The sequence below is a fragment of the Oncorhynchus tshawytscha genome, unplaced genomic scaffold (genome assembly GCF_018296145.1).
Source record: "Oncorhynchus tshawytscha isolate Ot180627B unplaced genomic scaffold, Otsh_v2.0 Un_contig_1351_pilon_pilon, whole genome shotgun sequence".
NCBI lineage: Eukaryota > Metazoa > Chordata > Actinopteri > Salmoniformes > Salmonidae > Oncorhynchus > Oncorhynchus tshawytscha.
In genome coordinates, this window is record NW_024609235.1 from 69,439 (window position 1) to 95,000 (window position 25,562).

General features: G+C 43.1%; 1 protein-coding gene across 1 annotated transcript; it reads right to left on the reverse strand.

The window, feature by feature from the left end:
- Positions 1-509: 509 nt before the first annotated feature.
- Positions 510-18,581, reverse strand: LOC121844459 (clarin-2-like). The gene is made up of 4 exons (XM_042314579.1): positions 18,163-18,581; positions 13,680-13,801; positions 4,433-4,490; positions 510-1,053 (listed from the first exon to the last, which is right to left on the reverse strand). Exons 1-4 carry the CDS (start codon positions 18,413-18,415, stop codon positions 782-784), a joined length of 705 nt encoding a protein of 234 aa, XP_042170513.1. The 5' UTR covers positions 18,416-18,581; the 3' UTR covers positions 510-781.
- Between the last annotated feature and the right edge of the window lie 6,981 nt (positions 18,582-25,562).

The following is a 25,562-nucleotide window of genomic DNA, read 5'->3' on the forward strand; positions in this document are numbered from 1 at the left end:
ATCAGACCAGAGGACATTTCTACAAAAAGTACAATCTTTGTCCCAATGTTCAGTTGCAAACCGTAATCTGGCTTTTTTAGGGCGGTTTTGGAGCAGTGGCTTCTTCCTTGTGGAGCGGCCTTTCAGGTTGTCGATATAGGACTTGTTTTACTGTGGATATAGATACTTTTGAACCTCTTACCTCCACATCTTCACAGGGGCCAGTGTTGATCACAGTTTCTATAGACAGTAGATAGACCCAGTGTAGTGTTGATCACAGTTTCTATAGACAGTAGATAGACCCAGTGTTGATCACAGTTTCTATAGACAGTAGATAGACCCAGTGTAGATTACAGTTTCTATAGACAGTAGATAGACCCAGTGTCGTGTAGATTACAGTTTCTATAGACAGTAGATAGACCCAGTGTAGATTACAGTTTCTATAGACAGTAGATAGACCCAGTGTAGATTACAGTTTCTATAGACAGTAGATAGACCCAGTGTAGATTACAGTTTCTATAGACAGTAGATAGACCCAGTGTCGTGTAGATTACAGTTTCTATAGACAGTAGATAGACCCAGTGTCGTGTAGATTACAGTTTCTGTAGACAGTTGATAGACCCAGTGTCGTGTAGATTACAGTTTCTATAGACAGTAGATAGACCCAGTGTAGATTACAGTTTCTATAGACAGTAGATAGACCCAGTGTAGTGTAGATTACAGTTTCTATAGACAGTAGATAGACCCAGTGTCGTGTAGATTACAGCAGGCTAGTAGATAATGTCCCACTAACGTGTGTGTGTCAGTACATGAGGACTTCAGCGGTGACAGTTGGCTGCTCGGACTGTTTCTTGTTCTGTGGTTTGGGCAGTTTGATCCGGCTCATTGCCACGACAACACACACCACACCGTGCGTAGCGATGCTAGCCACGCCTAGCCAGAAGGACCAATCCAGTCGCTCATCCAGAATGGAGAAATGGAAAAGATTCTCCTGGTAGTTAGAGACACGTTCCGTTAACCGATGATGTCTGACAGCTGCTAAGAAACACAGGACGGCTAACGACCCAAACACCCCTGGAGGAGAGGAGAGAGAGAGGGAGAGAGAGAGGAGAGGGAGGAGAGGAGAGGAGAGGAGAGGAGAGGAGATGGGAGAGGAGAGGAGAGGAGATGGGAGAGGAGAGGAGAGGAGATGGGAGAGGGAGGAGATGGGAGAGGAGAGGGAGGAGAGGGAGAGAGAGGAGAGGAGAGGAGAGGAGAGGAGAGGAGAGGAGAGAGAGGAGGAGAGGAGGAGATGGGAGAGAAGAGAGGTTGGAGAGGAGAGGAGAGGAGGAGATGGCAGAGAAGAGAGGTTGGAGAGGAGAGGAGAGGAGAGGAGAGAAGAGAGGTTGGAGAGGAGAGGAGAGGATGGGAGAGAAGAGAGGTTGGAGAGGAGAGAAGAGATGGTGTCAGGTGGTGTGTGAGATGTGTATTACCATCCTCCTGGGTCATTACCAAGGTAGTCCTCACATTACCAAGGTAGTCCCCACAATACCAAGGTAGTCCCCAATAACCAAGGTAGTCCCCACATTACCAGGGTAGTCCCCACATCACCAAGGTATGCCCCACATTACCTAGGTAGTCGCCACAATGCCATGGTAGTCCCCAATATATGAAGGTAGTCCCCACATTACAAAGGTAGTCCCCACATTACCAAGGTAGTCCCCACATTACCAAGGTAGTCCCCACATTACCAAGGTAGTCCCCACATTACAAACGTAGTCCCCACATTACCAAGGTAGTCCCCACATTACCAAGGTAGTCCCCACAATACCAAGGTAGTCCCCACATTACCAAGGTAGTCCCCACATTACCAAGGTAGTCCCCACATTACCAAGGTAGTCCCCACATTACCAAGGTAGTCCCCACATTACCAAGGTAGTCCCCACATTACCAAGGTAGTCCCCACATTACCAAGGTAGTCCCCACAATGCCAAGGTAGTATCCACAATACCAAGGTAGTCATCACATTACCAAGGTAGTCTCCAGAATACCAAGGTAGTCCCCACATTACCAAGGTAGTCCCAACAATGCCAAGGGAGTCCCCACATTTCCAAGGTAGTCTCCACAATACCAAGGTATTCCCCAATATACCAAGGTAGTCCCCACATTACCAAGGTAGTCCCCACATTACCAGGGTAGTCCCCAATATATCAAGGTAGTCCCCACATTATCAAGGTAGTCCCCACCTTACCAAGGTAGTCCCCACATTACCAAGGTAGTCGTGACAATGCCAAGGTAGTCCCCAATATACCAAGGTAGTCCCCACATTACCAAGTTAGTCCCCCATTACCAAGGTAGTCCCCACATTACCAAGGTAGTCCCCAATATGCCAAGGTAGTCCCCACAATACCAAGGTAGTACCCACATTACCAGGGTAGTCCCCACATTACCAAGGTATGCCCCACATACCAAGGTAGTCGTGACAATGCCAAGGTAGTCCCCAATATACCAAGGTAGTCCCCACATTACCAAGGTAGTCCCCATATTACCAAGGTAGTCCCCACAATACCAAGGTAGTCCGCACAATACCAAGGTAGTCCCCACAATGAAACAACATTCACCCTGGTGGGTATTACCAAGGTAGTCCCCACATTACGAAGGTAGTCCCCACAATACCAAGGTAGTCCCCACATTACCAAGGTAGTCCCCACAATACCAAGGTAGTCCCCACAATACCAAGGTAGTCCCCACACTACCAGGGTAGTCCCCACAATGAAACAAGGAACATTCACCCTGATGGACATTACCAAGGTAGTCCCCACACTACCAGGGTAGTCCCCACAATGAAACAAGGAACATTCACCCTGATGGACATTACCAAGGTAGTCCCCACATTACCAAGGTAGTCCCCACATTACCAAGGTAGTCCCCACAATACCAAGGTAGTCCCCACAATACCAAGGTAGTCCCCACACTACCAGGGTAGTCCCCACAATGAAACAAGGAACATTCACCCTGATGGACATTACCAAGGTAGTCCCCACATTACCAGGGTAGTCCCCACAATGAAACAAGGAACATTCACCCTGATGGACATTACCAAGGTTGTCCCACATTACCAAGGTAGTCTCCACATTACCAAGGTAGTCCCCACATTACCAAGGTAGTCCCCACATTACCAAGGTAGCCCCCACAATACCAAGGTAGCCCCCACAATACCAAGGTAGTCTCCACATTACCAAGGTAGTCCCCATAATGAAACAACATTCACCCTGGTGGACATTACCAAGGTTGTCCCATATTACCAAGGTAGTCTCCACATTACCAAGGTAGTCCCACATTACCAAGGTAGTCCCCACAATTAAACAACATTCACCCTGGTGGACAATACCAGGGTAGTCCCCACATTACCAAGGTAGTCCCCATAATGAAACAACATTCACCCTGGTGGACATTACCAGGGTAGTCCCCACATTACCAAGGTAGTCCCCACATTACTAAGGTAGTCCCCACAATACCAAGGTAGTCCCCACATTACCAGGGTAGTCCCCACATTACCAAGGTAGTCCCCACATTACCAAGGTAGTCCCCACATTACCAAGGTAGTCCCCACATTACCAGGGTAGTCCCCATAATGAAACAAGAAACATTCACCCTAGTGGACATTACCAGGGTAGTCCCCACAATGAAACAAGGAACATTGACCCTGGTGGGCATTACCAAGATAGTAAGTGGTGTGTGTGTGTGTGTGTGTGTGTGTGTGTGTGTGTGTGTGTGTGTGTGTGTGTGTGTGTGTGTGTGTGTGTGTGTGTGTGTGTGTGTGTGTGTGTGTGTGTGTGTGTGTGTAGTGTGTGTGTGTGTGTGTGTGTGTGTGTGTGTGTGTGTGTGTAGTGGTGTGTGTGTGTGTGTGTAGTGGTGTGGGTGTGTGTGTGGTGGTGTGTGTGTGTGTGTGTGGTGTGTGTGTGTGTGTGTGTGTGTGTGTGTGTGTGTGTGTGTGTGTGTGTGTGTGTGTGTGTGTGTGTGTGTGTGTGTGTGTGTGTGTGTGTGTGTGTGTGTGTGTCCCCACATTACGTGTGTGTGTGTGTGTGTGTGTGTGTGTGTGTGTGTGTGTGTAGTGGTGTGTGTGTGTGTGTGTGTGTAGTGGTGTGGGTGTGTGTGTGGTGGTGTGTGTGTGTGTAGTGGTGTGTGTGTGTGTGTGTGTGTGTGTGTGTGTGTGTGTGTGTGTGTGTGTGTGTGTGTGTGTGTGTGTGTGTGTAGTGGTGTGTGTGTGTGTGTGTGTGTAGTGGTGTGGGTGTGTGTGTGGTGGTGTGTGTGTGTGTAGTGTGTGTGTGTGTGTGTGTGTGTGTGTGTGTGTGTGTGTGTGTGTGTGTGTGTGTGTGTGTGTGTGTGTGTGTGTGTGTGTGTGTGTGTGTGTGTGTGTGTGTGTGTGTGTGTGTGTGTGTGTGTGTGTGTAGTGGTGTGTGTGTGTGTGTACCTGCTATGGTGTTCCAGATGTAGAGTCCAGTGGGGCCTTTAATGCTCTGGTAGGGAACCTGATACACAGAGATATACACTATAACACCACACACACACACAGATATACACTATAACACCCACACACACACACAGAGATATACACTATAACACCACACAGAGATATACACTATAACACCACACACACACAGAGATATACACTATAACACCACACAGAGATATACACTATAACACACACACAGAGATATACACTATAACACACACACACACACACACACAGAGATATACACTATAACACCACACAGAGATATACACTATAACACCACACAGAGATATACACTATAACACCACACACACAGAGATATACACTATAACACACTCACACACACACAGAGATATACACTATAACACACACACAGAGATATACACTATAACACACACACACACACACACAGAGATATACACTATAACACCACACAGATATATACACTATAACACCACACACACACAGAGATATACACTATAACACCACACAGAGATATACACTATAACACCACACAGAGATATACACTATAACACCACACACACACAGAGATATACACTATAACACCACACACACACAGAGATATACACTATAACACCACACAGAGATATACACTATAACACCACACACATACAGAGATATACACTATAACACCACACAGAGATATACACTATAACACACACACAGAGATATACACTATAACACACACACACACACACACACAGAGATATACACTATAACACCACACAGAGATATACACTATAACACCACACAGAGATATACACTATAACACCACACAGAGATATACACTATAACACCACACACAGATATACACTATAACACCACACACACAGAGAGATATACACTATAACACCACACACACACAGAGATATACACTATAACACCACACACACAGAGATACACTATAACACCACACACACAGAGATATACACTATAACACCACACACACACAGAGATATACACTATAACACCACACAGATATATACACTATAACACCACACAGAGATATACACTATAACACCACACAGAGATATACACTATAACACACACACACACACACAGAGATATACACTATAACACCACACAGAGATATACACTATAACACCACACAGAGATATACACTATAACACACACACACACACACAGAGATATACACTATAACACCACACACACACACACAGATATACACTATAACACACACACACACAGAGATATACACTATAACACACACACACACACAGAGATATACACTATAACACACACACACACAGAGATATACACTATAACACCACACAGAGATATACACTATAACACCACACACACAGAGATATACACTATAACACCACACAGATATATACACTATAACACCACACACACACAGAGATATACACTATAACACCACACAGAGATATACACTATAACACCACACACACAGAGATATACACTATAACACCACACACACAGAGATATACACTATAACACACACACAGATATACACTATAACACCACACAGAGATATACACTATAACACCACACACACAGATATACACTATAACACCACACACACACAGAGATATACACTATAACACCACACACACACACACACAGATATACACTATAACACCACACAGAGATATACACTATAACACCACACAGAGATATACACTATAACACCACACACACACAGAGATATACACTATAACACCACACACACACAGAGATATACACTATAACACCACACACACACAGAGATATACACTATAACACCACACAGAGATATACACTATAACACCACACAGAGATATATACTATAACACCACACAGAGATATACACTATAACACCACACACACACAGAGATATACACTATAACACCACACAGAGATATACACTATAACACACACACACACACACACACACACACACACACACACACACACACACACACACACACACACACACACACACACACACACACACACACACACACACACAGAGATATACACTATAACACACACACACACAGAGATATACACTATAACACACACACAGAGATATACACTATAACACACACACAGAGATATACACTATAACACCACACACACAGAGATATACACTATAACACCACACACAGATATACACTATAACACCACACACACAGAGATATACACTATAACACACACAGAGAGATATACACTATAACACCACACACAGATATACACTATAACACACACACACAGAGATATACACTATAACACCACACACACACACAGAGATATACACTATAACACCACACAGAGATATACACTATAACACCACACAGAGATATACACTATAACACCACACACACACACAGATATACACTATAACACCACACACACACAGAGATATACACTATACACACACACACACACACACACACACACACACACACACACACACACACACACACACACACACACACACACACACACACACACACACACACACACACACACAGAGATATACACTATAACACCACACACACAGATATACACACAGATATACACTATAACACACACACACAGAGATATACACTATAACACACACACAGAGATATACACTATAACACCACACAGAGATATACACTATAACACACACAGAGATATACACTATAACACACACACAGAGATATACACTATAACACCACACAGAGATATACACTATAACACACACACAGAGATATACACTATAACACCACACACAGATATACACTATAACACACACACACACACACAGAGATATACACTATAACACCACACACACAGAGATATACACTATAACACCACACACACAGAGATATACACTATAACACCACACACACAGAGATATACACTATAAACACACACACACACACACACACACACACACACACACACACACACACACACACACACACACACACACACACACACACACACAGATGTACACTATAACACCACACACACACAGAGATATACACTATAACACCACACAGAGATATACACTATAACACCACACACAGATATACACTATAACACCACACACACACAGAGATATACACTATAACACCACACACACACAGAGATATACACTATAACACCACACAGATATAAACACTATAACACCACACACACACAGAGATATACACTATAACACCACACAGATATATACACTATAACACCACACAGAGATATACACTATAACACCACACAGAGATATACACTATAACACCACACAGAGATATACACTATAACACCACACAGAGATATACACTATAACACACACACAGACACACACAGAGATATACACTATAACACCACACAGAGATATACACTATAACACCACACAGAGATATACACTATAACACCACACAGAGATATACACTATAACACCACACAGAGATATACACTATAACACCACACAGAGATATACACTATAACACACACACACACACACAGAGATATACACTATAACACCACACAGAGATATACACTATAACACCACACAGAGATATACACTATAACACCACACAGAGATATACACTATAACACCACACAGAGATATACACTATAACACCACACACACACACAGAGATATACACTATAACACCACACACACATAGATATACACTATAACACCACACACACAGAGATATACACTATAACACACACACACAGAGATATACACTATAACACCACACAGATACACATAGATATACACTACACACACACACACAGAGATATACACTATAACACACACACACACACATAGATATACACTATAACACCACACACACATAGATATACACTATAACACCACACAGAGATATACACTATAACACCACACAGAGATATACACTATAACACACACACACACACACACACAGAGATATACACTATAACACCACACAGAGATATACACTATAACACCACACAGAGATATACACTATAACACCACACAGAGATATACACTATAACACCACACACACACACACACACACACACACACACACACACACACACACACACACACACACACACACAGATATACACTATAACACCACACACACAGAGATATACACTATAACACCACACACACAGAGATATACACTATAACACCACACACACAGAGATATACACTATAACACCACACAGAGATACACACTATAACACCACACACACACACACAGATATACACTATAACACCACACAGAGATATACACTATAACACCACACACACACACAGAGATATACACTATAACACACACACACACACAGAGATATACACTATAACACCACACACACACAGAGATATACACTATAACACCACACACACACACAGAAATACACTATAACACCACACACACACACAGATATACACTATAACACCACACAGAGATATACACTATAACACCACACACACACAGAGATATACACTATAACACCACACACACACAGAGATATACACTATAACACCACACAGAGATATACACTATAACACCACACAGAGATATACACTATAACACCACACACACACACACAGATATACACTATAACACCACACAGAGATATACACTATAACACCACACACACACACAGATATACACTATAACACCACACAGAGATATACACAATAACACCACACAGAGATACACACTATAACACCACACACACACACACAGAGATATACACTATAACACCACACACACACAGAGATATACACTATAACACCACACACACACACAGAGATATACACTATAACACCACACAGATATACACTATAACACACACACACAGAGATATACACTATAACACCACACAGAGATATACACAATAACACCACACAGAGATACACACTATAACACCACACACACACAGAGATTTACACTATAACACCACACACACACACAGAAATACACTATAACACCACACACACACAGAGATATACACTATAACACCACACAGAGATATACACTATAACACCACACACACAGAGATATACACTATAACACACACAGAGATATACACTATAACACCACACAGAGATATACACTATAACACCACACACACAGAGATATACACTATAACACACACACACAGAGATATACACTATAACACCACACACAGATATACACTATAACACCACACACACAGAGATATACACTATAACACACACAGAGAGATATACACTATAACACCACACACAGATATACACTATAACACACACACACAGAGATATACACTATAACACCACACAGAGATATACACTATAACACCACACACACAGAGATATACACTATAACACCACACACACAGAGATATACACTATAACACCACACAGAGATATACACTATAACACCACACACACACACACAGATATACACTATAACACCACACAGAGATATACACTATAACACCACACAGAGATATACACTATAACACCACACAGAGATATACACTATAACACCACACAGAGATATACACTATAACACCACACACACACACAGATATACACACAGATATACACTATAACACCACACACACACAGAGATATACACTATACACACACACACACACACACACACACACACACACACACACACACACACACACACACACACACACACACACAGATATACACTATAACACCACACACACACAGAGATATACACTATAACACACACACAGAGATATACACTATAACACACACACAGAGATATACACTATAACACCACACAGAGATATACACTATAACACACACAGAGAGATATACACTATAACACCACACACAGATATACACTATAAACACACACACACACACACAGAGATATACACTATAACACCACACACACACACAGAGATATACACTATAACACCACACACACAGATATATACACTATAACACCACACACACAGAGATATACACTATAACACCACACACACAGAGATATACACTATAACACCACACACACAGAGATATACACTATAACACCACACACACAGAGATATACATACTAACACCACACACACACACACACACACACACACACACACACACACACACACACACACACACACACACACACACACACACACAGATGTACACTATAACACACACACACACACAGATATACACTATAACACCACACACACACAGAGATATACACTATAACACCACACAGAGATATACACTATAACACCACACACAGATATACACTATAACACCACACAGAGATATACACTATAACACCACACACACACAGAGATATACACTATAACACCACACAGATATAAACACTATAACACCACACACACACAGAGATATACACTATAACACCACACAGAGATATACACTATAACACCACACAGATATATACACTATAACACCACACACACACAGAGATATACACTATAACACCACACAGAGATATACACTATAACACCACACAGAGATATACACTATAACACCACACAGAGATATACACTATAACACCACACACACAGAGATATACACTATAACACCACACACACACACATAGATATACACTATAACACCACACACACACATAGATATACACTATAACACCACACAGAGATATACACTATAACACCACACAGAGATATACACTATAACACCACACACACACACACAGAGATATACACTATAACACCACACAGAGATATACACTATAACACCACACAGAGATATACACTATAACACCACACAGAGATATACACTATAACACCACACACACACACACACACACAGATATACACTATAACACCACACACACAGAGATATACACTATAACACCACACACACAGAGATATACACTATAACACCACACACACAGAGATATACACTATAACACCACACAGAGATATACACTATAACACCACACAGAGATACACACTATAACACCACACACACACACACAGAGATATACACTATAACACACACAGAGAGATATACACTATAACACCACACACAGATATACACTATAACACACACACACACACACAGAGATATACACTATAACACCACACACACACACAGAGATATACACTATAACACCACACACACAGATATATACACTATAACACCACACACACAGAGATATACACTATAACACCACACACACAGAGATATACACTATAACACCACACACACAGAGATATACACTATAACACCACACACACAGAGATATACACACACACACACACACACACACACACACACACACACACACACACACACACACACACACACACACACACACACACACACACACACACACACACACACACACAGATGTACACTATAACACCACACACACACAGAGATATACACTATAACACCACACAGAGATATACACTATAACACCACACACAGATATACACTATAACACCACACAGAGATATACACTATAACACCACACACACACAGAGATATACACTATAACACCACACAGATATAAACACTATAACACCACACACACACAGAGATATACACTATAACACCACACAGAGATATACACTATAACACCACACAGATATATACACTATAACACCACACACACACAGAGATATACACTATAACACCACACAGAGATATACACTATAACACCACACAGAGATATACACTATAACACCACACAGAGATATACACTATAACACCACACACACAGAGATATACACTATAACACCACACACACACACATAGATATACACTATAACACCACACACACATAGATATACACTATAACACCACACAGAGATATACACTATAACACCACACAGAGATATACACTATAACACCACACACACACACACAGAGATATACACTATAACACCACACAGAGATATACACTATAACACCACACAGAGATATACACTATAACACCACACAGAGATATACACTATAACACCACACACACACACACACACACAGATATACACTATAACACCACACACACAGAGATATACACTATAACACCACACACACAGAGATATACACTATAACACCACACACACAGAGATATACACTATAACACCACACAGAGATATACACTATATAACACCACACAGAGATACACACTATAACACCACACACACACACACAGATATACACTATAACACCACACAGAGATATACACTATAACACCACACACACACACAGAGATATACACTATAACACCACACACACACACACAGAGATATACACTATAACACACACAGAGATATACACTATAACACCACACAGAGATATACACTATAACACCACACACAAACAGAGATATACACTATAACACCACACACACACAGAGATATACACTATAACACCACACACACACAGAGATATACACTATAACACCACACACACACAGAGATATACACTATAACACCACACACACACACAGAAATACACTATAACACCACACACACACACAGATATACACTATAACACCACACAGAGATATACACTATAACACCACACACACACAGAGATATACACTATAACACCACACACACACAGAGATATACACTATAACACCACACAGAGATACACACTATAGCACCACACACACACACACACAGATATACACTATAACACCACACAGAGATATACACTATAACACCACACAGAGATACACACTATAACACCACACACACACACAGAGATATACACTATAACACCACACACACACAGAGATATACACTATAACACCACACACACACACAGAGATATACACTATAACACCACACACAGATATAAACACTATAACACCACACACACACAGAGATATACACTATAACACCACACACACACAGAGATATACACTATAACACCACACACACACACAGAAATACACTATAACACCACACACACACAGAGATATACACTATAACACCACACAGAGATATACACTATAACACCACACAGAGATATACACTATAACACACACAGAGATATACACTATAACACCACACAGAGATATACACTATAACACCACACACACAGAGATATACACTATAACACCACACACACAGAGATATACACTATACACACAACACACACACAGATATACACTATAACACCACACAAACAGATATACACTATAAAACCAAACACACACACATCATCGCCACACCACATAGCCCCTACCTTGCGCGCGTTGTAGATAGAGAATGAGAGGCTGAGCAGAGTAAACCCCACGGCCACCAACAGGAAGACTATCACCATCACATGGAGACCTGTGTTCAGGGTATGTACCAGAGTAGGGAATACTGTACACACACACACACACACACACACACACACACACACACACACACATCAGGCCAATGAGGGCCTCAGATTTGTCCTTTTTCAGATGTTAAATGATTTGCGAAACTACATTTTTACATCCAGGTTTTATCATGATGATGTACTGGTCTGGTTAGGTGTTACTGGTGTTTATGTATGTACTGGTCTAGGGTTAGGGTTAGGTGTTTATGTACTGGTCTAGGTGTTAGTGGTACTGGTCTAGGTGTTTATGTACTGGTCTAGGGGTTAGGTGTTTATGTACTGGTCTGTAGGTTGTGTTTATGTACTGGTCTAGGGGTTAGTGTGTACTGGTCTAGGGTTAGGGTTGCCCCCTACTGGTCTTAGTGTGTTTATGTACTGGTCTAGGGTTAGGGTTAGGTGTTTATGTCTAGGGTTAGGGTTAGGTGTTTAAGTAGTCTAGGGTTAGGGTTAGGTGGTGTCTAGGGTTAGGTTATGGTCTAGGGTCAGGGTTAGGTGTTTATGTACTGGTCTAGGGTTAGGTGTTTATGTACTGGTCTAGGTTAGGGTTAGGTGTTTATGTACTGGTCTAGTGTTAGGTGTTTATGTACTGGTCTAGGGTTAGGTGTTTATGTACTGGTCTAGGGTTAGGGTTAGGTGTTTATGTACTGGTCTAGTGTTAGGTGTTTATGTACTGGTCTAGGGTTAGGTGTTTATGTACTGGTCTAGTGTTAGGGTTGTGTTTATGTACTGGTCTAGTGTTAGGGTTAGGTGTTTATGTACTGGTCTAGGGTTAGGGTTAGGTGTTTATGTACTGGTCTAGTGTTAGGGTTAGGTGTTTATGTACTGGTCTAGGGTCAGTGTGTTTATGTACTGGTCTAGTCAGTGTGTTTATGTACTGGTCTAAGTGTGTTTATGTCTGGTCTATGGTCAGTGTGTTTATGTACTGGTCTATGGTTAGGGTTAGGTGTTTAACTGGTCTATGTTAGGGTTAAGGTGTTTATGTACTGGTCTAGTGTTAGGGTTAGGTGTTTATGTACTGGTCTAGGGTTAGGGTTAGGTGTTTTACTGGTCTAGTCAGTGTGTTTATGTACTGGTCTAGTCAGTGTGTTTATGTACTGTATATAATAGTCTGGTCTAGTCAGTGTGTTCATGTACTGTATATAATAGTCTGGTCTAGTCAGTGTGTTTATGTACTGTATATAATAGTCTGGTCTAGTCAGTGTGTTTATGTACTGTATATAATAGTCTGGTCTAGTCAGTGTGTTTATGTACTATATATAATAGTCTGGTCTAGTCAGTGTGTTCATGTACTGTATATAAACATGATAAAACCTGGACACTGTATATAATGTTTATATTTGGTCTGGTCAGTGTGTTTCTATTATGCAGAGGGGGACACTGACTAGACCAGACAAAGACTGACCCCCCCCTATTATGCAGAGGGGGACACTGACTAGACCAGACAAAGATGACTAGACCAGACAAAGATATCCCCCCCCTATTATGCAGAGGGGGACACTGACTAGACCAGACAAAGACTGACCCCCTATTATGCAGAGGGGGACACCCCCATATTATGCAGAGGGGGAAACTGACTAGACCAGACAAAGACTGACCCCCCCTTATAATGGAGAGGGGGACACTGACTAGACCAGACAAAGACTGACCCCCTTATAATGGAGAGGGGGACTCTGACTAGACCAGACAAAGACTGACCCCCTATTACGCAGAGGGGGACACTGACTAGACCAGACAAAGACTGACCCCCCAACCTATTATCCAGAGGGGGACACTGACTAGACCAGACAAAGACTGACCCCCCCCTATTACGCAGAGGGGGACACTGACTAGACCAGACAAAGACTGACCCCCCCTATTATGCAGAGGGGGACACTGACTAGACCAGACAAAGACTGACCCCCCTATTATGCAGAGGGGGACACTGACTAGACCAGACAAAGACTGCCCCCCTATTATGCAGAGGGGGACACTGACTAGACCAGACAAAGACTGCCCCCCTATTATGCAGAGGGGGACACTGACTAGACCAGACAAAGACCCCCCCCCATATTATGCAGAGGGGGAAACTGACTAGACCAGACAAAGACTGACCCCCTTATAATGGAGAGGGGGACTCTGACTAGACCAGACAAATACTGCCCCACCTATTATCCAGAGGGGGACACTGACTAGACCAGACAAAGACTGCCCCCCCTGTTATGCAGAGGGGGACACTGACTAGACCAGACAAAGACTGCCCCACCTATTATGCAGAGGGGGACACTGACTAGACCAGACAAAGATTGCCCCCCTATTATGCAGAGGGGGACACTGACTAGACCAGACAAAGACTCTAGTAGATATATCCCATAACAGTCTGTAGTAGATATATCCCATAACAGTCTGTAGTAGATATATCCCCATAACAGTCTGTAGTAGATATATCCCATAACAGTCTGTAGTAGATATATCCCCATAACAGTCTGTAGTAGATATATCCCATAACAGTCTGTAGTAGATATATCCCCCATAACAGTCTGTAGTAGATATATCCCCATAACAGTCTGTAGTAGATATATCCCATAACAGTCTGTAGTAGATATATCCCCATTACAGTCTGTAGTAGATATATCCCATAACAGTCTGTAGTAGATATATCCCCCATAACAGTCTGTAGTAGATATATCCCCATAACAGTCTGTAGTAGATATATCCCATAACAGTCTGTAGTAGATATATCCCCATAACAGTCTGTAGTAGATATATCCCATAACAGTCTGTAGTAGATATATCCCCATAACAGTCTGTAGTAGATATATCCCATAACAGTCTGTAGTAGATATACCCCATAACAGTCTGTAGTAGATACATACCCCCATAACAGTCTGTAGTAGATATATCCCATAACAGTCTGTAGTAGATATATCCCCCATAACAGTCTGTAGTAGATATATCCCCATAACAGTCTGTAGTAGATATATCCCATAACAGTCTGTAGTAGATATATCCCCATTACAGTCTGTAGTAGATATATCCCATAACAGTCTGTAGTAGATATACCCCATAACAGTCTGTAGTAGATACATACCCCCATAACAGTCTGTAGTAGATATATCCCCATAACAGTCTGTAGTAGATATATCCCCATTACAGTCTGTAGTAGATATATCCCATAACAGTCTGTAACAGTAGATATATCCCCATTACAGTCTGTAGTAGATACATCCCCATTACAGTCTGTAGTAGATATATCCCATAACAGTCTGTAGTAGATACATACCCCCATAACAGTCTGTAGTAGATATATCCCATAACAGTCTGTAGTAGATATATCCCATAACAGTCTGTAGTAGATATATCCCATAACAGTCTGTAGTAGATATATCCCATAACAGTCTGTAGTAGATATATCCCCATTACAGTCTGTAGTAGATACATCCCCATTACAGTCTGTAGTAGATATATCCCATAACAGTCTGTAGTAGATACATACCCCCATAACAGTCTGTAGTAGATATATCCCATAACAGTCTGTAGTAGATATATCCCATAACAGTCTGTAGTAGATATATCCCATAACAGTCTGTAGTAGATATATCCCATAACAGTCTGTAGTAGATACATCCCATAACAGTCTGTAGTAGATATATCCCCATTACAGTCTGTAGTAGATATATCCCATAACAGTCTGTAGTAGATATATCCCCCATAACAGTCTGTAGTAGATATATCCCCCATAACAGTCTGTAGTAGATATATCCCATAACAGTCTGTAGTAGATATATCCCCATTACAGTCTGTAGTAGATATATCCCCATAACAGTCTGTAGTAGATATATCCCATAACAGTCTGTAGTAGATATATCCCCATAACAGTCTGTAGTAGATATATCCCATAACAGTCTGTAGTAGATATATCCCCATAACAGTCTGTAGTAGATATACCCCCATAACAGTCTGTAGTAGATATATCCCATAACAGTCTGTAGTAGATATATCCCATAACAGTCTGTAGTAGATACATACCCCCATAACAGTCTGTAGTAGATATATCCCATAACAGTCTGTAGTAGATATATCCCCATAACAGTCTGTAGTAGATATATCCCATAACAGTCTGTAGTAGATATATCCCATAACAGTCTGTAGTAGATACATACCCCCATAACAGTCTGTAGTAGATATATCCCATAACAGTCTGTAGTAGATATACCCCCATAACAGTCTGTAGTAGATATACCCCCATAACAGTCTGTAGTAGATATATCCCATAACAGTCTGTAGTAGATACATACCCCCATAACAGTCTGTAGTAGATATATCCCATAACAGTCTGTAGTAGATATATCCCATAACAGTCTGTAGTAGATACCCCCCTTACTGTATATCTTGGTGCTGCGGTTTCCCAGTCCACACCTCCTAGTCTTCTGACCCTGGAACAGCCCGTAGTAGATGTGTCCGGTGAACTTGTCCAGTTCAGAACAGTTGGCGCTGACCAGCTCTGCCCCGGTACCACACAGGATCCTCCCGCTGACCCAGCGCTCGGTCGCCAGGGCAACCAGCAGCAGAGTGGCAGAGAGCACGCAGAGCAGAGTGGCAAAGGAAAAGGTCAACCGTTTCCACAGCGACGGCATGGTCAGTCTGTCAGGGCGCCGGGTTTGGATAAACAACAACAAATGTCTTTAAAATCCACCTCCATGTCTATCTGTCCATCGCTTCACGCGGCTACTTCTCGTCTCCTCTCGTCTCCTCTCGTCCTCTCTTACAACCTCTGTATTCAGCAGTGTTACGGTCCTCTCGTCTCCTCTCGTCTCCTCTCGTCTCCTCTCGTCTCCTCTCGTCCCCTCTCGTCCCCTCTCGTCCTCTCTTACAACCTCTGTATTCAGCGGTGTTACGGTCCTCTCGTCTCCTCTCGTCTCCTCTCGTCTCCTCTCGTCTCCTCTCGTCTCCTCTCGTCTCCTCCTCTCTTACAACCTTTGTATTCAGCGGTGTTACGGTCCTCTCGTCTCCTCTCGTCTCCTCTCGTCTCCTCTCATCTCCTCTCGTCCCCTCTCGTCCCCTCTCGTCCTCTCTTACAACCTTTGTATTCAGCGGTGTTACGGTCCTCTCGTCTCCTCTCGTCTCCTCTCGTCTCCTCTCGTCTCGTCTAGTCTCGTCTAGTCTCGTCTAGTCTCGTCTAGTCTCGTCTCGTCTCCTCTCGTCTCCTCTCGTCTCCTCTCGTCTCCTCTCGTCTCCTCCTCTCGTCTCCTCTGTATTCAGCGCCACTGTTCAAGCAGAGACCATGGGAACACCTCCCAGGCATCCCGAGGGTCGGATCATCCAGTCCGGAGTTGTCATGTCAGTCGATGTCAAAGCGCTGTGAAATGAAACAGCTTGTTGTGATAGCTGGTAGAGAGGCTGCCATTAAAAGCTGAGATCCAGTCTGTGTTGGTCAGATCAGAGGGATCTGTTACAGACAGGAAGAAACTTGATCCCAGCACGCTATAGGGCTGCTAGTCACTGAGTTACATTCTGCCCTACTAACAACCCCCCCCCTCTCTCTCTCCTTCCCTCTCTCTCATCCACTCTTCACCCTCCTCTCTCTCTCCTTTTCTCTCCTTCTCTCTCTCTTCCACTCGTCACCCTCCTCTCTCTCTCCTTCTCTCTCCTTCTCTCTCTCTTCCACTCGTCACCCTCCTCTCTCTCTCCTTCTCTCTCCTTCTCTCTCTCTTCCACTCTCACCCTCCTCCTCTCTCTCTCTCTCCTTCTCTCTCTCTTCCACTCTTCACCCTCCTCTCTCTCCTTTCCTCGCTCTCATCCACTCTTCACCCTCCTCTCTCTCTCCTTCTCTCTCCTTCTCTCACTCTCATCCACTCTTCACCCTCCTCTCTCTCTCCTTCTCTCTCCTTCTCTCTCTCTTCCACTCTTCACCCTCCCTCTCTCTCCTTCTCTCTCCTTCTCTCACTCTCATCCACTCTTCAGCCCCCTCTCTCTCTCTTCAACTCTTCCCCCTCTCTTCTCCACCTCCTCTCATTCTCTTCTTTAAAACGAGTCTTAAAGGAGCTTGTCTGTGTCTATACTACTGTCAGATCCTGAGCTGGATTCTGTAGAAATATACTTGTACAATAATATACAGCACCAAGATATACAGTAAGGGGGGTATCTACTACAGACTGTAATGGGGTATATCTACTACAGACTGTTATGGGGATATATCTACTACAGACTGTAATGGGGATATATCTACTACAGACTGTAATGGGGTATATCTACTACAGACTGTTATGGGGTATATCTACTACAGACTGTTATGGGATATATCTACTACAGACTGTAATGGGGATATATCTACTACAGACTGTAATGGGGATATATCTACTACAGACTGTTATGGGATATATCTACTACAGACTGTTATGGGGATATATCTACTACAGACTGTTATGGGATATATCTACTACAGACTGTAATGGGGATATATCTACTACAGACTGTTATGGGATATATCTACTACAGACTGTTATGGGATATATCTACTACAGACTGTAATGGGGATATATCTACTACAGACTGTTATGGGGATATATCTACTACAGACTGTTATGGGGATATATCTACTACAGACTGTAATGGGGATATATCTACTACAGACTGTTATGGGATATATCTACTACAGACTGTTATGGGATATATCTACTACAGACTGTAATGGGGATATATCTACTACAGACTGTAATGGGGATATATCTACTACAGACTGTTATGGGATATATCTACTACAGACTGTTATGGGGATATATCTACTACAGACTGTTATGGGATGTATCTACTACAGACTGTTATGGGGATATATCTACTACAGACTGTTATGGGGATATATCTACTACAGACTGTTATGGGATATATCTACTACAGACTGTTATGGGATATATCTACTACAGACTGTTATGGGGATATATCTACTACAGACTGTAATGGGGATATATCTACTACAGACTGTTATGGGGATATATCTACTACAGACTGTTATGGGATATATCTACTACAGACTGTTATGGGGATATATCTACTACAGACTGTTATGGGATATATCTACTACAGACTGTTATGGGGGTATATCTACTACAGACTGTAATGGGGATATATCTACTACAGACTGTAATGGGATATATCTACTACAGACTGTTATGGGATATATCTACTACAGACTGTTATGGGATATATCTACTACAGACTGTTATGGGGATATATCTACTACAGACTGTAATGGGGATATATCTACTACAGACTGTTATGGGGATATATCTACTACAGACTGTTATGGGGATATATCTACTACAGACTGTTATGGGGGTATATCTACTACAGACTGTAATGGGGATATATCTACTACAGACTGTTATGGGATATATCTACTACAGACTGTAATGGGGGTATATCTACTACAGACTGTAATGGGGGTATATCTACTACAGACTGTAATGGGATATATCTACTACAGACTGTAATGGGGGTATATCTACTACAGACTTATGGCATACGCCCCCCGCCCCTCTTCTTACCAGAAAGATGTTTGTTTCTGTCGTGGGGTATATATCTACTACAGACTGTTATGGGATATATCTACTACAGACTGTTATGGGGGTATATCTACTACAGACTGTAATGGGATATATCTACTACAGACTGTAATGGGGGTATATCTACTACAGACTGTAATGGGGATATATCTACTACAGTCTGTAATGGGGATATATCTACTACAGACTGTTATGGGATATATCTACTACAGACTGTAATGGGGATATATCTACTACAGTCTGTAATGGGGATATATCTACTACAGACTGTTATGGGGATATATCTACTACAGACTGTTATGGGATATATCTACTACAGACTGTTATGGGGATATATCTACTACAGACTGTTATGGGGGTATATCTACTACAGACTGTTATGGGATATATCTACTACAGACTGTTATGGGATATATCTACTACAGACTGTAATGGGGATATATCTACTACAGACTGTTATGGGATATATCTACTACAGACTGTTATGGGGGTATATCTACTACAGACTGTTATGGGGGTATATCTACTACAGACTGTTATGGGATATATCTGCTACAGACTGTTATGGGGATATATCTACTACAGTCTGTAACATCGGGTGGTGTAGGTGTCCTGGAGGGCAGGTAGTTTGCCCCCGGTGATGCGTTGTGCAGACCTCACTACCCTCTGGAGAGCCTTACGGTTGAGGGCGGAGCAGTTGCCGTACCAGGCGGTGATACAGCCCGCCAGGATGCTCTCGATTGTGCATCTGTAGAAGTTTGTGAGTGCTTTTGGTGACAAGCCGAATTTCTTCAGCCTCCTGAGGTTGAAGAGGCGCTGCTGCGCCTTCTTCACGATGCTGTCTGTGTGAGTGGACCAATTCAGTTTGTCTGTGATGTGTATGCCGAGGAACTTAAAACTTGCTACCCTCTCCACTACTGTTCCATCGATGTGGATAGGGGTGTTCCCTCTGCTGTTTCCTGAAGTCCACAATCATCTCCTTAGTTTTGTTGACGTTGAGTGTGAGGTTATTTTCCTGACACCACACTCCGAGGGCCCTCACCTCCTCGCTGTAGGCCGTCTCGTCGTTGTTGGTAATCAAGCCTACCACTGTTGTGTCGTCCGCAAACTTGATGATTGAGTTGGAGGCGTGCGTGGCCACGCAGTCGTGGGTGAACAGGGAGTACAGGAGAGGGCTCAGAACGCACCCTTGTGGGGCCCCAGTGTTGAGGATCAGCGGGGAGGAGATGTTGTTGCCTACCCTCACCACCTGGGGGCGGCCCGTCAGGAAGTCCAGTACCCAGTTGCACAGGGGCGGGGTCGAGACCCAGGGTCTCGAGCTTGATGACGAGCTTGGAGGGTACTATGGTGTTGAATGCCGAGCTGTAGTCGATGAACAGCATTCTCACATAGGTATTCCTCTTGTCCAGATGGGTTAGGGCAGTGTGCAGTGTGGTTGAGATTGCATTGTCTGTGGACCTATTTGGGCGGTAAGCAAATTGGAGTGGGTCTAGGGTGTCAGGTAGGGTGGAGGTGATATGGTCCTTGACTAGTCTCTCAAAGCACTTCATGATGACGGAAGTGAGTGCTACGGGCGGTAGTCGTTTAGCTCAGTTACCTTAGCTTTCTTGGGAACAGGAACAATGGTGGCCCTCTTGAAGCATGTGGGAACAGCAGACTGGTATAGGGATTGATTGAATATGTCCGTAAACACACCGGCCAGCTGGTCTGCGCATGCTCTGAGGCGCGGCTGGGGATGCCGTCTGGGCCTGCAGCCTTGCGAGGGTTAACACGGTTAAATGTCTTACTCACCTCGGCTGCAGTGAAGGAGAGACCGCATGTTTTCGTTGCAGGCCGTGTCAGTGGCACTGTATTGTCCTCAAAGCGGGCAAAAAGAAATTTAGTCTGCCTGGGAGCAAGACATCCTGGTCCGTGACTGGGCAGGTTTTCTTCTTGTAGTCCGTGATTGACTGTAGACCCTGCCACATGCCTCTTGTGTCTGAGCCGTTGAATTGAGATTCTACTTTGTCTCTGTACTGACGCTTAGCTTGTTTGATAGCCTTGCGGAGGGAATAGCTGCACTGTTTGTATTCAGTCATGTTACCAGACACCTTGCCCTGATTAAAAGCAGTGGTTTTTGCTTTCAGTTTCACGCGAATGCTGCCATCAATCCACGGTTTCTGGTTAGGGAATGTTTTAATCGTTGCTATGGGAACGACATCTTCAACGCACGTTCTAATGAACTCGCACACCGAATCAGCGTATTCGTCAATATTGTTATCTGACGCAATACTAAACATCTCCCAGTGCACGTGATGGAAGCAGTCTTGGAGCGTGGAGTCAGCTTGGTCAGACCAGCGTTGGACAGACCTCAGCGTGGGAGCCTCTTGTTTTAGTTTCTGTCTGTAGGCAGGGATCAACAAAATGGAGTCGTGGTCAGCTTTTCCGAAAGGGGGGCGGGGCAGGGACTTATATGCGTCGCGGAAGTTAGAGTAACAATGATCCAGGGTCTTTCCACCCCTGGTTGCGCAATCGATATGCTGATAAAATTTAGGGAGTCTTGTTTTCAGATTAAATCCCCAGCTACAATGAATGCAGCCTCCGGATATATGGTTTCCAGTTTGCAGAGAGTTAAATAAAGTTCATTCAGAGCCATCGATGCGTCTGCTTGGGGGGGGATATATACGGCTGTGATTATAATCGAAGAGAATTCTCTTGGTAGATAATGCGGTCTACATTTGATGTGAGGAATTCTAAATCAGATGAACAGAAGGATTTGAGTTCCTGTATGTTTCTTTCATCACACCATGTCACGTTAGCCATAAGGCATAAGCCCCCGCCCCTCCCCGCCCCTCCCCGCCCCTCCCCGCCCCTCTTCTTACCAGAAAGATGTTTGTTTCTGTCGGCGCGATGCGTGGAGAAACCCGCTGACTGCACCGCCTCGGATAGCGTCTCTCCAGTGAGCCATGTTTCCGTGAAGCAAAGAACGTTACAGTCTCTGATGTCCCTCTGGAATGCTACCCTTGCTCGGATTTCATCAACCTTGTTGTCAAGAGACTGGACATTGGCAAGAAGAATGCTAGGGAGTGGTGCACGGTGTGCCCGTCTCCGGAGTCTGACCAGAAGACCGCCTCGTTTCCCTCTTTTTCGGAGTCATTTTTTTTTGGGTCGCTGCATGGAATCCACTCCGTTGTCCTGTTTGTAAGGCAGAACACAGGATCCGTGTCGCGAAAAACATATTCTTGGTCGTACTGATGGTGAGTTGACGCTGATCTTATATTCAGTAGTTCTTCTCGACTGTATGTAATGAAACCTAAGATGACCTGGGGTACTAATGTAAGAAATAACATGTAAAAAAACAAAAAACTGCATAGTTTCCTAGGAACACGAAGCGAGGCGGCCATCTCTATCGGCGCCGGAAGTAAACATATAATGTGTACAATGCAAAAGCCCAACCAATGCAGAGCAGAAATAGGACGATACCTGCTGGTTATCAAAATACAGAAAAATAGGTTAGATTCTACGACCATCTCCAAGGAAGCGATGCCCACACCTTCCACCACAAAGCCCTCACCTACGACCATCTCCAAGGAAGCGATGCCCACACCTTCCACCACAAAGCCATCACCTACAGGGAGATGAACCTGGAGACGAGTCCCCTCAGCCAGCTGGTCCTGGGGCTCAGTTCACAAACATACCCTACAGAGCCCCAGGACAGCAGCACAATTAGACCCAACCAAATCATGAGAAAACAAAAATATAATTACTTGACACGTTGGAAAGAATTAACAAAAAAACAGAGCAAACTAGAATGCTATTTGGCCCTACACAGAGAGTACACAGCGGCAGAATACCTGACCACTGTGACTGACCCAAACTTAAGGAAAGCTTTGACTATGTACAGACTCAGTGAGCATAGCCTTGGTATTGAGATAGGTCGCTGTAGGCAGACATGACTCTCAAGAGAAGACAGGCTATGTGCTCACTGCCCACAAAATGAGGTGGAAACTGAGCTGCACTTCCTGACCTCCTGCCAAATGACCATATTAGAGACACATACAGTATTTCCCTCAGATTACAGACACACAAAGAATTCCAAAACAAACCCAATTTTGATAAACTCTCATATCTACTGGGTGAAATACCACAGTGCTCCATCACAGCAGCAAGATTTGTGACCTGTTGCCACAAGAAAAGGGCAAGCAGTGAGGAACAAACACCATTGTAAATACAACCCATATTT

Bases quoted from the DNA above. Each gene is read 5' to 3' on its own strand.
- LOC121844459 (XM_042314579.1), bottom strand. From the start codon at position 18,415: ATGCCGTCGCTGTGGAAACGGTTGACCTTTTCCTTTGCCACTCTGCTC. The intron at 13,802-18,162 runs GTAAGGGGGGTA...GTGTGTGTACAG, and splicing joins CCGCAGCACCAAGATATACA to TATTCCCTACTCTGGTACAT. The intron at 1,054-4,432 runs GTACACACACAC...CCTCTCCTCCAG, and splicing joins CATCTGGAACACCATAGCAG to GGGTGTTTGGGTCGTTAGCC.